Raw genomic sequence first — 15485 nt, 5'->3', positions numbered from 1 at the left:
GAAGCAGTTCTGAGAAGTCTATCTCCAAGGGGCATTCACCCACCCCGCCTGCCACCAGCCCTCCTGCAGTCAGCTGCTGGTAGCTGGCAGCGTCCCCCCTCGTGACGTAGTTGCTTGGAAAGATACCCACCTTGTCCTGGATCTTGCCCGTCCACCAACCCTCATCCCCAGACACTTTGGAGTCTTTGGAGAGAACCTCAAGAAGGTCTCCACGCCGCAAGGTTAATTCCTCATCTGCTGTGGCCTCATAGTCAAACACTGCTGTCCAGTAGGGGTTGGGGTTGTTGGCCCCACAGCGGTGACCAGGGTGGGAGTCTGGGGAGCCGGAGGAAGAGATGGTGGAGGAGTTCCAGCTGCTGCCGTTCTCCACCTGCACAACCGGGGCTGCAAACATCAGTGGCGGAGGGGTCATATTTGGAGGCATGGAGGAGGAGGAGGAGGTAGTAGAGGAGGGAGGCCCAGGCGGGATTAGGCAAGGGGGAGGCGGGGAGCAGCAGCCCCCACAGCTGGTGCAGGACAGGGGGGCTGCTGTGCTGCTCGCTCTGCCGTATGGGTTCATGGCAGCCTGACTGCTGTTTGACGCTGTCGGCCTGCCCTCTGTCAACTCAGGCACAAAATCCATACAGGGCCCATTGACTGAGACGAGGTGTCCTCGACCACCAGCAGGGGGGAGAGGGGATCAGAGGATCAGAGAGCTGCAACTGCTCTCCCCCATCACCACATCTCGCTGCTGAAACTGTGCCAAATCCTGTCACCGGTTGCTGCTGCACTGTTGCTACGCAGTGTGTAAGTAACATGTATTCCCAAAGGCAAGTTCATTCAGGGACAATGTACATCAGGTCAAACAATGACTCTCAGCAGAGCCATGAGTGTAACCCCCACCACCACCACCACCCAGAAACCTAATTGACTGTTTCCACAAATGTGTCTTTTAAAAAGCTGCCACAGATTCTCACTGAATGTGTGTTTATCTAAGAAGCAGCAGGTCTGATGAAATTCTTTGGAAAGATGCCTTCACTCTGATGAGTTCCTGATCAGAGAGTGAACTGCAAAATTAAATCCAGACATTATTTCTCTCTCTGGTCTCTCAATGAATTGCCTACAGTTAATAAACAGTTACATATTTAGTATGGATTTCCCTACATTGCTGTTACAATTAAGTTAAGTTCATATAAACTGAACAAAAACTAAATCTGAGCTCATGATGCCTTTACAGTTTTGAATCTCTTGGTCTAATAAATACATAACCTCCTCTGAAGTTATTATCATCCCATTGAGAACTCGTACTTGTCTTGACAGAGACACTCAGAGTTGATCATAAAATCACAACTGATTGTCAGATCAATTTCAGTTTGGGATACAGACTATTTAAGGTGCCAATAAAAACCGCAGTCTGTGTTTGAGCTGAGTGAAATCCTCTGAGCGGGGGTCCTCATTATTTCTCATCCAGCCCAGCGTAGACGCACCTCCCCCGCCAGCCATCTCTCCATGAATATGTGCAGTTTTCTCTTCTATATTATGTTAGGAAATATCCGCGGATGTTCGCCCTACATCCCGACAAGCCGGTCCAGGCTAAATCCTACATGAATGGCAACTCGCGAGCCGGTTCAGCGTCTCCCTGAATAGCAGTAAACCAAAAAGGCCCCGTCCATTTTAAGACAGCTGGGGAATTAGAGAAACAAGCCGACGGCAGGACGGCAGGTATTCGATACAGAGCTGTAAAGTGGCACCATGTTCAGCATCCAGCCGACAACAAACCCGCCTCCGTGTCTGTGCAGCGGCCTGGTTCAGTCGCCTCTGCTGGGCTACATTTGTGATGGAGACGGGTCCTCGATTGGAAAGGAAACTCTCGTGCGCCGGAGATAGTAAAGGGATGCCAACATTTATCATTATCCTGCCGCTTTCCCCGCGCGCACGGTAGTTTCAGATCATCAATCAGTAAGTCTTGTGGCGAAGGTGTGAGTTTTAAATGTCCGCGACTTCTTTAGGAGGCACAGAAACAATCGCACGGTGGCAATAAGGTGGAAAATATTGTCAACGAAGGTTTGTGTGGAGGCATTGCAGCATTACAGTATCACTGATCCGAGTGGACGAGATGAAATAATGTGATGAAGAGAGCCACTCCGTCTCCATGTTGCCTTTATCAATAGATCGACACCTCCTCTTAGTAATAATAATAATAATAATAATAATAATAATAATAATAATAACAATAATTCGTTTTTTATTATGCACGCAAAATGTTGTAGGTATCCAGTCCCAGCTTGCGTCTTCCGCCCCAAACAGCTTTATTTTAATACGTAAACAGTTAGCGTTTACTGTAACCTAACCTGGACACTGAGGGCACCAATATCCACCGACATCGTCGCATGGGCGTGTGGTTGCATCCGAGTAAGAAGGACCATCCAAAGGGCCGTAACCCAATTCGGAGACAAATGAAATCGCTCCCGGGAAGTGTCTGTCGTAGCTGCTCAGCCAGCTGTCCGGAGGTCCATCGTATTCAAACAAGCTTTTCCTCCTAAAAGACGTGCCATTTCGAGCGCCGAGCTGTCAGTCTGTGGGCTGACTTTGCATCCAAATACACCGGGTTGCCGTTCACATATGAGGGGACAAGTGCTTCTTCTTTCGCCGATCTACAAATCGTACGGATTGTCGCGGCGCGCGGGCCGTCTACGCACCTACTCTCAGCTCACATGTGCGCAGATCAGGACGCAGCCCAGCGCGCAGGGCGGAGACGAGGACGCCACAGACTGTTGGAACGAGACAAGGCTGTGCTGGTGGTGAGGGTGTGCTGGTGCACTGTGGGTAATGTAGTCTCTGAGGGATCTCCTGCTGACCTACATCATTCTGGCAGCTGATATAACTAAATAATTAACAATATTAAGGAAAAGAATGAGCAGCGGTGCAAGGTAGTTAAGTACACTTACTCAAGTACTGTGCTTAAATACACATCTGAGGTACCTGTCCTTTAACAGCCTAGGCCTATTGAAATCTTCTGCTACTTTATACTAAACTACATTTCTGAGGGAAATATTGTACTTTTTACTGAATTACAAAAATTAGCTTACCAGCTATACATTAAAGCATCAATGATTGTGATTCAATAATGTAATACATATTGTTCAGAAATGTATAATGAGTATTACCTTAGTACCTAAGTAAAATTTTGAATGCAGGCATTTTACTTGCAGCAGTATGTAGTACTTCTACACTGTGTTATTACTGCTTGTACTCAAGTAAAATATCTGTCAACTTCCTCCACTTCTGAGGATGTATCATCAAAGATACAGTTCATGTATTCTACATAACAGTGCACTGCAGCATTGAATAAAGACTATGATTTATTTGGGAATACCTTATACTATACCTTATACTATATATAATAACAGAGTCATATCTTACATTCTCACTGGAACATTTAGCAACTTTTTTCCTCCCCACATGGTCAGTGGATAAAGGTCAGAGGGAGAACAGCAGCCCTGAAGCTGGCAGGGATTGACTGTGTTGCCCAAGGACACTTTGGTAGTTTAAGCCTCATTTTGTCAATGAGCAGTGAATCTAATGTTCTTCTTAAATGAAACAATTACTCTGAAAGGAGCTGGAGACGGTGTTCAAAATTGCATTACCTGCAACAATGTTCCCTGGGGTTTTATTTTATGCAAGGAGAGCAAAAAGTGAGGGGAAAATATTATCATTTCCTAGATTCACTTTCCTGAGAAAATGACCTTACAAGACATGGTTGAGGGTCTTGTGCACACTAAGCACAGACACAAGATGTAGGGATCAGGGAGTAACAATGGAACCACATGTTGTGATATAATAGCAGTTTTTGTCACCAGACATTTGTTGTTTTTTTCTCCCTTGTTTTTCAGTACTGCCCACCTACTGCCTACAAAAATATTTAGAATATTTATCTTTTTTTCCTTCTTTCAAAATGCCCAATTGTTGCTCCATGGTTCACCATAGCCTCTTACACTGTATGCACATTTATGGAAACTGTTAAATGTTTTATTAGTACCTGATTCACACAACATAATTACACAGTAAATTGCAGACTGTATTGTGAGGTTTCACCTTATTTTCAAATTAAAACAAACACCTGAATAATTAGTGTAATTTATTTCACAAAAAATAATACTGGGTCGTGATTTCATTGCAATTTAAAATACAATCAATCATTGGATTGTTCAGACAATAAACATTACAGTAGTAGTAATGGTAATAGTCACGCCCATCAATTTTTAAGCTATACTGACCCCTGGTGTCTACTGAGTGAAACACAAGTCTTTACTGGTGGCTCAATGTCCTATTCTAGTTCAAATACTTAATACTTAGTTTACATATATTTCTGCTTCTTGGTTCATCTTTTTGTTTGGTGAAACCACTTCAAACCATCTGCAATTTAAGCATTTCATCACACTCCATCATTTTGTGTCTCTTTGTGTTAGTTTGTGATTTGTGTCATTATGTATCTCTGTTCCTGTACTCTCCAGTCCTCCAGGTCAGTGTGCTGCTTGCACTTTTAAAGGATAGAGGGCTGAGGTGGAGATCAAGGCTCACCTCCAGTCACTCTCATCACTGGTTCTCATTCAGCACCTTCATCTGGTTCAGAGATGTGAAATCAGGATGAGTACAATGAACAGACTGTAGATTTGGGTCCAGTATCAGAGCTGATCAAAAGACTTTCTGTCTGCCTGCTACATTGTTGTCTAAGACCACAGAGCAGACATACTCTTTTGGTTTAATGAGAAATACACATTCTCAGTGACTGGTCCATATGAAACCTATAGTTCACTGTACTGTGTAAAACATCACACAGTATTCTATTATAAGCACAAAACTTGGACTCATGGATTAGCAGAATTACCTGAAATTCATTGCAAAAAGTCAAGCTCCAGTACTGCCCATAATTACACAAAAAGGAAAAGACATAAATGTGACTCAGTGTATTATTTTCTCAATACCTAACCAGTTGTTCCTTTTGTTTACTCTGTTTAACCAGGCAAGTTACAATGAATTTGTTCCTAAACAGGCTCAATAACAAAATCTGCCAGTTATTTGATAGAGTCAGTTTTTACTTTGTGGCTTTATTATGAACTTTTTTCTATTAATCTATTATATGAATTGAAGTCATCTTGAAAAGCGCACTGCACAAAGATCTCTATCATCTCTCATGTATTGATATGATCATAACCAGCTGACAAAAATAGAAAATGTAAATTTAAAACATATTAAGAATTTAACTTTACATGTAATTTAATCATCTTATGTTTAATCTTCTGATTTATTATAGTTACTTTTGCTGCTGATGTCTCCTGTTCTTTTCAGTGTGTATTTGATCACATGATTAGTGAACATGATTAGATAATTGATGAAAGTGAAAATTATATTTTTTGGTCTGTTATATATAATATTTCTATGGAGTTACTCATGTCTTTGTTTTGTTTGTTGCCAGTGAGCCACTACCTTGGAGGATTTTCTTTTTCTTTTTTTATCGACTTTCATTCCAGTCTTTAGTGCCCAACCCCACATTGCTGTAAGCTGGCATCCTGTCGGCAATATTGATCTTCCCTGAATAGTGTATAGATTGTGAGCTCCTTCTGCACCAGGTTGGTGTGTTCTCCTGCCCCATTAATCTAATATCTAAGACAAATGGTATTATTTGTTTGTTTGTTTGTGTTGTGTGTGTGTGTGTGTGTGTGTGTGTGTGTGTGTGTGTGTGTGTGTAAGAGAGAGAGAGAGAGATACTCTTAGTGTGCACAGTGGACAAATTATACTTTTGTAAAATGAAGATTGTTGTTTTTGTTTTGTTGTTATTAAATTTAACAACTAAACTTCTACAGTTTGTAAACTTACCTGAGTTAATTTGTAACATACCAGTTGGCATCGGAAGACCTATTATATTTAGTGACCACAAGGTTGTGCTATTGACTAATTTGTGATGATGTATAAAATCAAAATTTGCTCATGCAGCAAGATAATCACGTATAATGCTCCTCTGTTGCCATTTCTAAATATGTTTAAATTCAGATGTAGTTTCATGTGTATATAATATTCAAAGTGAAACACAGTTCTCTCTTCACTGATGGAATTTACATTTACACAAGTACTGTACTTAATTACAGTTTTGAAGTACTTGTACTTTACTTAAATTTTTCCATGGTGTGCTACTTTATATTTTCACTCTAATGCCTTTATTTTATAACTTTTATATTAGTATATTCAATAAATAAATCATAGTATATAACCACAGGTTATGACAAGACTTTATTGATCCTGGCGGTAAATTCACAACCTGCCCAGCAGTTTATAAAGTAATTAAAGTTAGCCCCACCTTTACCTGCTGCAACCTTACAGTGATGTATACATTAATATGTGTAACATTGGAATATTCATAGTGTCAGTTTGCTGCAGGGGATGCATTTACTTCCATTCACTTTAAAAATCAGTGAAATATGTAATTGTCTATTCTGTGTCTATTCTTCTACATTAAGTTGTCACTTTATTAGGTACACCTAGCTAATTCAAACTAATGCAGTCTAATACACCGCTCCTGGAATAAATCCTCCCTCATGAAGGTTATAATCAGTTTTATTGAAAGAGGACTTGATGTCTGAGGTGTGTCTGTTTTTTAGCCTACACTCTGTGATTTGAATGCAGTGGACAAAGTACAGTAATAGGAACACCTGACCATACAATGTAATACAATTCAACAGCACCACAAACTGAAGCGTCCAAAATTACCTCTCTGACACAGTTTCAACACAAACTGAACATTATAACCGTCAGGAAGGGCGATTTACTGCATTTATTTCAACCAGGTGTGCCTTATAAACGTCCAGCTGAGTGTATATAGGTACAGTATTCTGTACAGTATGTCCACAATCAGTAGTAGTAGTCCTGCGTGTTACTATCAGTAGGTTGCACCAACCGAAGCCGCGCATGCGCAGTGAGTGCGGGCGCAGCTCCGCCGTGGTGTCGGTTGAGCATTCTTGGCAACGTCTCGCTCGGTGAACAGACAGTCGACCGTCGGTCAGCGAGTGTTTCCACAATGTCTGGAGAAATATTTTAACGGAGTAGGAGCCGAGCGGAAACACCGGAGCAGCCTCAGGTAAGGTGTGTGCTCTTTTGGTTTTCAGTGAACAGTTTTTGTTGAACAGTGCGGGGGATTCAAAAGCGCTGAAAAGTGACGAGTGAACTAAACGTTAGCGAGCAAACACCGAGAGGCACCGAGCCGACCAACTTCACTCAATGCAGAGAGCTGAGCCGCTTTACTACGGCTCAGTCGTGAGGCTCACTTCCACCTGGAGCCGCTCACACCGGCTCGGTGCCCCTCTTCGACCTCCGGTCATTCAGCAGAGTAGACTTAGAGACAAAACTACGCCGCTACCCGCAAAAATTTATTAACGACAAAATATTCTACAACCTTCCTCATCATTAGGCTCCAGTGCGCATGCTTGTAGTGCTCTGCAGACTTCGGATTTGTAGTTTTTCGTACCTGAGTTAATCACAGTTGCGAGGGCCAAGAGAAAACGGTAAAACTACAAGTTCCAGACAATGGGAGCTTTGTTTGGGAGCGCAGCTAGCCAGCTAGTTAGCCTGGACGAGCTTTGAATTTCGAGTAGTTGTGCTGCAATCGGAAGTTGCCCTGGCTGGAGATTTGTTTCAGAGGGAGCTGCATGGAAAATATTCTACACACACACACTTTTTTTTTGGGTAGAAGTGTTGCAGTAGTTGTAAACGGCAGTGGTTTGCAGTGATATGTTGTGCAACATGTTTTAATCGTGGTAATAAAGGGAGGATTGACCGTGCTCCTGCGTGTTTGGACATGCAGACTGTGTTCAGCTGTCAAAAGACGTGTGTGTACAGTGCACAGGTTTTACAAGTGCATAGTAGATATACACTATATATACGCGCGTGTTTGTGTCTGTGTGCGTGTGTGTGCACTGGATGGGGAGGTGATGATGCCCCGGCGCGTCGTCTCTCTTTCATAGAGATCCCCCCGTGTTGCTGCCGTATTCCCCAGCCCTCAGGAAATGACACGTCGAGGATCAGGATGATGGATCTGTCATGCAAGAGCAGCAGAGCATGGCAGCACTGCATATTCTGGGCATCATTTAGTCTGGTTGTTTCCCATCTGGAACTAATGGAATAATTATTACCGGGGAAAATCTGAGAATGATCAAGTGTCTCAAACTGGTTATCCCACTGCTTACACGCCTGTAACCATGGACGTAACAATGGGCCCCAGGGCACAGCATGTGAAAGCCCCCCCTCACCACCACCACCCCCTCATACATAGGGGCAGTCATTCTGTGTCTTTTTGTGGTCCATTTGCATCTCTTTGTGGCCATTTTAAGTCTCTCTATAGTAGTTTTACTGACTTCACAATGACAAATATTAAGTCACTTCACGTAAAGACTCTGGTTCAGGGGCACCCTTACCACTTCACCCGCTGTGCCTGTGCCCTCAGTAATCGTCCCATGGCTGTAACAGTGTGTGTTGAGCTCTACAGTGGGGAAATCCTGCATTTCATTTTCTGATTGAAAGCAAATCAGATCTGAATGCAGTCAGTACAGCTCTGAACACTAAACTTTGTGCTGAATAATAATGACATGGTTCTCCGGATTCCTTTTGTTTATAGTTTCCATGAAGCAAAACTAAGCAGTGCAGCTATTTACGGACTGGGGACTTTGTTGTTGACTTATTGAATTATTGAGTGAACAGAAGTTATGTGTCCTGCTCAATGATACTTGGATCAGACACACTGGTCTTGTGAGACCTTATGGTTTGAGACAATCCCCATCCACAAGTTCACCTCACTGTTCACAACCTTCACTGTTGTAGCTCACAAACACACTTACTTCACATGTCTTCTTTTGTAAGTCTACCTGTTTGCCAAAGCATAGACTCCATAAATTGATTGCTGTAAAAAACACTGCAATACACGTGTACTTCAGAATGGCACATTACATCAGTCAGTGCAGCGGTGTGTCCCTGCAGGCTGTTTCTGATGGATTTATTGTAAAGAACCAGAGCTTGTGATTTAAAGGGATGACGCAAACCTGCAGAAGGTAGCAGGAATGTCAGTGGGGGAGCGAGAACCTGGAACTGCAATTGCGATAAGGAAAGATGTAATTGTTGGTCTTTAAATTCACTATGGTGTGGCCTTTAATTCAATGAGATGTTATGCTGCTGTGTTTTAATGAAGGTTTTTGAAATTCTCCTGTTTCACAGTTTAATTGACCGTTGTCTTTCAGGCTTCACAATTAAGGTCACATACCTCGATTCAGGCCAATGCAACACATCTTTACAGTCACTAAACCTAAACCTCAGGGTTCTGAGAGTAAAGGGATGTCCATATTTATGAACTCTGAGTTTTGGTTTTGGTCGTAAAAATGTGTCACTCAAGAATGAACACATGTAAGATCCAATTTCTCTGGTCCCCTTCCAATCAAAACATGTATCTGGGAATGCTCATGAATATGGTTCATTTCTTAAATTTTGTCTAGAATGTGTTTTGCTGCCAATACGACACAGTTTTTGAAAGCACTGCCAGATCCGTAACATCTCATGTTTGTTTTGGTATTGCTACAGTGATATCACATTATTCGTGCTTATCTATGCTCATTTCACAACTTTGGACCCACGTCACTTTGTTGTAAACCCCCTCCAGCAGCCAGCTTGTAGTTGGCTCCACCGAGTACCAGATAACGATTGCTCACAGTCTGTGATCTTGAAGAGCATCTCATGTTTTCTGCTACTTGTCTTGTAGTTTTAGTGCAGACAGCTGCAGGAACAAAAGGATCCCATCTTCAAAGAGAGACGAACAAGGGCCACCGGAGTTATTTCACCTGTAAACATTTCATTGAATCACTGTGTCGTATCTTGGCGGAGGTGACTCATCAGCTTTTGATATTTTTTCCCCCCCCTCTTCATTTACTCTTGACATGGATTTTAAGGGCCTGAACACACAGGCACGCAGCCTCGGTCATCTTTTGGGTTTTTCCAAGAAGGTCTCTTATGATGTTTTTAAGGCAGCAGAGATGGTGTTTTGGCACCAGCTCCGGTTAGAGTTCTCCTTTCCCAACCGCGACACCTTGGCAGCCCTCCTGCTGTTTGTAATTTTAGAACGAAAAGTCTCTTGCCAGGTTTCTATTTAATCCTTGGAGGCGTCTTAGTTAAATAACGCTTAATAGAAGTGAACAATTGTGTGTCCTCACAGTGTGTACAAGAACACACACACACACAGTCAAGCACTTCAAACAACATGCATCACAATCATTGGGCGTATCCTGATAGGTCACAGGGAGGGAGATCGATACCTTAGGCTAAGGATGCCATCTGGTCTATGTCAGAGTGCATAGTGACACGTGTGTGTGTTTTAGGGAGCTGAACATACAGCATTGTCTGGAACTTGAACTTATGGAGTTCAGCCATCATCAGCTGACTTTTCCTGCCACAGGCTACAGCCATTAATTTCTTATTGAAGTGTATTTCACACTGTTCTCTCTCTGTGTTTATTGCTGGCTCATGCTGTTTGTTTATAGTCCTTGATAAACCAGCACTGTGACGCAGCTGAGACCTGTGTCAGTCGTTAATCTGAACGGGTCACCACACGTCATCACGCCTGGCATCGTGGCCACCACCCAGCCAGTGTTGAACGACATTAATTAATTTGAATGAACAGGTGTTTCTATTTAGGTTGACAAATTTAGCTCAGTGTAAACACAGACTGATCTAAGACTGGAAACTAAATCTACAGGCAAAACAAGACTGGTTTGTTTGCATAGCACATTTAAAAACACAGGTGATTCAAAGTGCTTTACATCAGGCAAGTGGAAATATCTTTGTATTTGATATAAAATAAAACATTATAGTCTAGTTAGTTATAATGCAGTTACCGTCAGTGTAGTAATATATGCAGACTCCAGACACTGTATATTAATCATAATATTCCTATGAATCTGTGTTGTTGATGTTTAAACTAAATCGGACTCATCTAGCAAGAGACAGAAGGAGAGCAAAACAGAAACCTGGAGCGCACTGTGTGGGTGAGAGCCAGCGTGCATGCAGAGAGAACTGAAAAAGAAATTTTATTTGATAATTATGTAATGTAGTGTAGTTCTATGTAATTCTATGGTGATGTGTATGGATCTACAGTGTTAGACTGCAGTCTCTGTGAAAACAAGGGATTAACTTCTACTAAAATAACAGAGATATTATACTGTTGTGATGCGTGTTCATAAGCCTGATGAAGGTCATGTAGACATTAAACATTGTAAATAAAAATACAGATAGTGTGCAGGACATGTTTAACTTTTATTCAAGAGATGTACCTGTGACAGTGGTCTCATTTAAATGGGTCAAACACAGGTTGAATGTGCGTTCAGTAGACCTGCGTCATACTCGTCTATTAGTCAGGGTGCAGGTGTACAGCACAAGATGAAACAGCATTAGACCACCAATGGTATTGCAGCCCCCCTGTCCCCACTCTCTTTGATGTATTTGCTTCCCCTGAGGGTCTAATCCATAAGTCAGCGTACATGACAGTGTCAAGAGGTCACAGATTTACAGAAAGACGAGCACCACACCATGTTTCCTTAAACGAGTCTCTGATTTATGGCCTTCTGTGCAGCTACAAAACATTTGCTAGGTAGGCAGTTGATCTGTCAAGCCTGCCTCCTCCTCCTCCTCTTTTTTTTCTGCTCACTCCTCCAGAGGTCAAATTCCCTCAAGGTGTTGTTTACCAATCTGTGTCTTCTTATCAGGCAAGAGGATGAATCAGAGAATCACAGTCCTGCGTGTAAATGTCCAAAATATGCGTGTGTTCAGCCGATAGCGCTGCACTTTCTATCTTATTCTCAGAGGGCAGGTTCGTCTCAGTTTGGATAAAGGACAGAATGGGACTCCCAGGCGTAGCAGAAGCTACATCTCTCTTTTCTTGACTCCTCTCTGTGCTGGGTACGTTTGACTGGGGTAAATATAGCCTGTTGGTTTTAGCTCGAGGATAAACACAGATGTTGAGGAGGTCTTTCTTGCCGCAGGTTCTTGCCTGCATCCTCCCCCTGGTTAGCGCTGGTAGCAGAGGGAGAGAGTGAGAGGAAAAGCCTCACCATCCATCCACAAAACACTTAAACAAGGACTAAACACGAAGCTACAGGCTTATAGAAGATGTGTACACAGGCTACAAAGCATTTAGACAGCCTGACAAAGAGCTAATGATTTACACAGGCCTGTATATCACTGTCCATTTAGCAATTTAAAGTGGAGGCCACTCTACAGATTTACAAATGGATCTACTTAGCCCCGTCAGGTGTTTTAAACTTGGACATTTGAATTTACTGAACTAGAGTAAATAAATAAGTGTGCAAGCAAACGTCTGACTGGGTTATTTCTGAATTCTCACACTGAATCCATGGCCACGAGGGGTAGGAAGCATGGCAATAACTGGCTATAGGCCTGCTTAGTCCCTGAACAGTACTGAATGTGCTCATCTCCATAACATTAAGAGCTCTTATCTGCCCCCCCCCATAATGTCTCTCTCCAGCCTATATGCCTCTCTCAGAAGGGACTGATGATTTTAAATGGTTTTTCAGTGCTGTGCTTTAAAAGACTGTTGATGATAGAAGCACAAATCATGCATTCGATCTCTGGGGAAACAGGCTTTGTTCTAGAGACTTCCAAAGCATTCAGATACACATCTATTAACATGAATTGTCATGGAGCTGAGAGGGGCAGCCTCCACCTTTTTTCTGTAATGTCTTTATTCTTCCTCCTTCTTGTTTCTCGTGTCTTGGGAGTTGAGTTTGTCTGCTGCTCTAAGGGGAAGAGCCTGTTTTTACACCTGCTTCATATCTGTCCCTATGTCCCGAGGCTTCACACGTAGGGTTGACAGGTGGTATATATGTGTGCATGTGTGTGTGTTTCCACAAAGAGCCCTGTCATGGCAGAAATGTTCTGGAAAGAGGAAATCCTGCATGACGGGATTAAGAAACAGCTGATTCTGTCTCCATCTGTTTTTTATGCAGTGAGGAGGAGTAAATTAACCTCATGTGCTCCACATGCACATGAGCTTGACCGTCACACACCTGTCAAGTCACAAGCTCACTTGCTATGCGTGTTTTAGTCTGAGCTGCAACAGAGAATATTAAGGCTTGTGCTACAGTTGTAGTTGATTCTTTGTTTCTGTGATTTTTTTTCAAGCAAAAACAACAAAAACCTTCTGGTTCCAGCTTCTCAAGTGTGAAGATTTCTTTTTTACCATGTAACATTGTAAACTGAAAATGTTTGGGTTTAGACAGTTGGTCAGACAAAACAGAACAGTTTAAGTTGGTCCCTGAGATTTTTTGATGGGCATTACTTCACCACTTTTTGACATTTTACAGACTAAATGGATGTTAGATAAATTGAGAAAAAGAACTGGCAGCTCAATCAGTAATGATAATCCTTAGCTGCAGTTCTAATTTCTGTGTTAGCTTGACCATATGATCACACCAAGGCTGTGACTAATGATTCATTTCACCAACACTTAATCATTTTGTCTGAAGAATGTTGGAAAATTGTGAGAAATGCTTGTCAGAATTTCCCACAGCCTGAGGTAACATCTTTAAATATCAAAGAAAAGCATTAAATCGTCTCATTTGAGAAGCTGGTACCAGCTAAAGCTTGCCATTTTTGCTTAAAAAATAACTGTAAAGACTATTCAATTATAGAAATAGTTGCTGATTTATTTACTGGTGATCGACTAATCATTACAGCTCTACTGACTGTCCATTTAGTACATTAAATGACTGAAAATGCATTGTTGATGTCTTCAAAAGGTTGTAATGATTGAGCCCACTATGTCTGAACAATGAGTCAGTTCTTCATCGTGAAGAGTGTGTATGTGTGTGTGCGACCACATTTTTGTTTCCTTCTGTAGAGCAATAAAATCATCTTTGTAGCCCCCAGACACCTGATCTGAAATTCCATCTGTATTTTATTTGGAGGTGATCATCTGTGCTTTCTGTGCTGCCTGTGAGAGGTCAAGCTTTTGGACAGGAAGTGAGTTAGCGCTGAGGAGGATGTGAGTGTGTGGTGGAGATGAGTGTTGCTGTGAATCAGACATTAGCCATCAGGGAGAGACGTGACCTTACACTACAGAGATCAGTCACGAAGACGAATGACCAGTTCACAGGGCATGAGTAAAAACATTCCTTTCCCAGCTCTTAAAAATGTAACACAGTTTGTCTTGAGCAAGGCTGTCCTTTTTCTTTTCTTTTGCCATTCATTGTTGGGGTAGTTTAAGATTAGCTCATCCTAGTTTCTGGGGAGGAACAAGCGCTGCCTCTGACTACACGCTGGGAAAAAAATGGTTGGAGAAAAGGGTGTAACACCAAACACCATCCGGAAACGTGTGGATAGATTTGCATGTTCTCCCCTTCCTCTGTCTCTCAGGATGTTGTGCTTTTACTGACCTGCTTGTCCTGTTGAAAACACAGACAGCCAGCCAGCCAAGCATACAGCCAAGCATACAAACCTAGACAGCCTCATGTCTAGGTTTTGAGTTACTTTTTCCTCTGCCTCGACGTGAAGTGTTTCATGAAACTACATTTAACATCAGTGTGTCCTTTCCCTCATTTTGTGGTATGTGTGTGGAGAGGCGTGCGCACATACATATGGTCTCTCCCTCCCTCTGCCTCTTCACAGCTCAGATCTCAGGCTACGACTGCTGACTGTGGAGCCATTGTTTTAATGCTAATTGAGTATAGCATGTGGTCATTCCATGAATGCCTCTTGGCCTGGTTTTTTATGGTACTGTATCAAAATGTGCATTTTTTTCCTCCTCATTTACAAATCTGATTTGATACTGGGATGGAGGCTATTTAGCGGGCTATTTCCACACAAGTTCATTTGGTCTACTTTGCACAGAGAGGCTATGGTATGCTAATGTGTTTATGCTGTCGCTGAGGCAGGGCAGTGCAGATAATGTGTTAAGTCTGTTCTATTAGAGGGACACAAAGGGATTTCTGAGAAATGTAGTATATGCAGCTGTTTTGAAAAAGAAGAAAAAGCTAAGAATCTAATCCACTGTATGTGTGTCTGTGTGCATGCTATGGCTATATAAGTTGAAATTATTCTGGTATGGTCAACATTTTTTAATCATACATACTAGTGTTTCCTGTGTTGAGATTGTCCTTAGATAACCATGCTCACTGCCTCTCTTAGTGAGCATTCAGACTGCAAAAAAATGCAGGGACGGGGGCATGTTGTTCCAGGTAATGGTGAGAAGATGATTGGATGCCAAAACACTGCACAGTGGTTTATAATACTCTGAGGAAGAATTTTACAACTCTGGAAATCATGGTGAGACTCCATCGCAGCTATCATGGGGTAAGCAGGTAGAGTTATGCTGAAGCTGTCGACCAGAAATTTGCACTGCAGTGTGTTGCTGGATGACGGATGATGAGTTTTTGCCAGATGATGGCTTTTTGTTATAGCAT

At 42.3% G+C, this 15485-nt stretch overlaps 2 protein-coding genes across 2 annotated transcripts in view; one reads left to right on the top strand and one right to left on the bottom strand.

The window, feature by feature from the left end:
• Nucleotides 1-2757, bottom strand: part of map3k10 (mitogen-activated protein kinase kinase kinase 10) — a 35485-nt gene extending 32728 nt beyond the window's left edge. Inside the window, 1 exon segment of the mRNA XM_018702134.2 lies at nt 2-2757. Within this exon segment, the coding sequence (XP_018557650.1) occupies nt 2-622 (621 nt within the window). The 5' untranslated portion in view covers nt 623-2757.
• Nucleotides 2758-6943: 4186 nt separating this feature from the next.
• The window catches only part of sipa1l3 (signal-induced proliferation-associated 1 like 3), a 68866-nt gene continuing 60324 nt past the window's right edge, over nt 6944-15485 (top strand). The window contains 1 exon segment of the mRNA XM_018702130.2: nt 6944-7111. The gene's annotated coding sequence lies outside the window, so the exon portion shown is untranslated.

The sequence above is a fragment of the Lates calcarifer genome, linkage group LG21 (genome assembly GCF_001640805.2).
Source record: "Lates calcarifer isolate ASB-BC8 linkage group LG21, TLL_Latcal_v3, whole genome shotgun sequence".
In the NCBI taxonomy this organism is placed as follows: Eukaryota; Metazoa; Chordata; class Actinopteri; family Centropomidae; genus Lates; species Lates calcarifer.
This window is presented reverse-complemented; position numbering and strand designations above follow the sequence as displayed.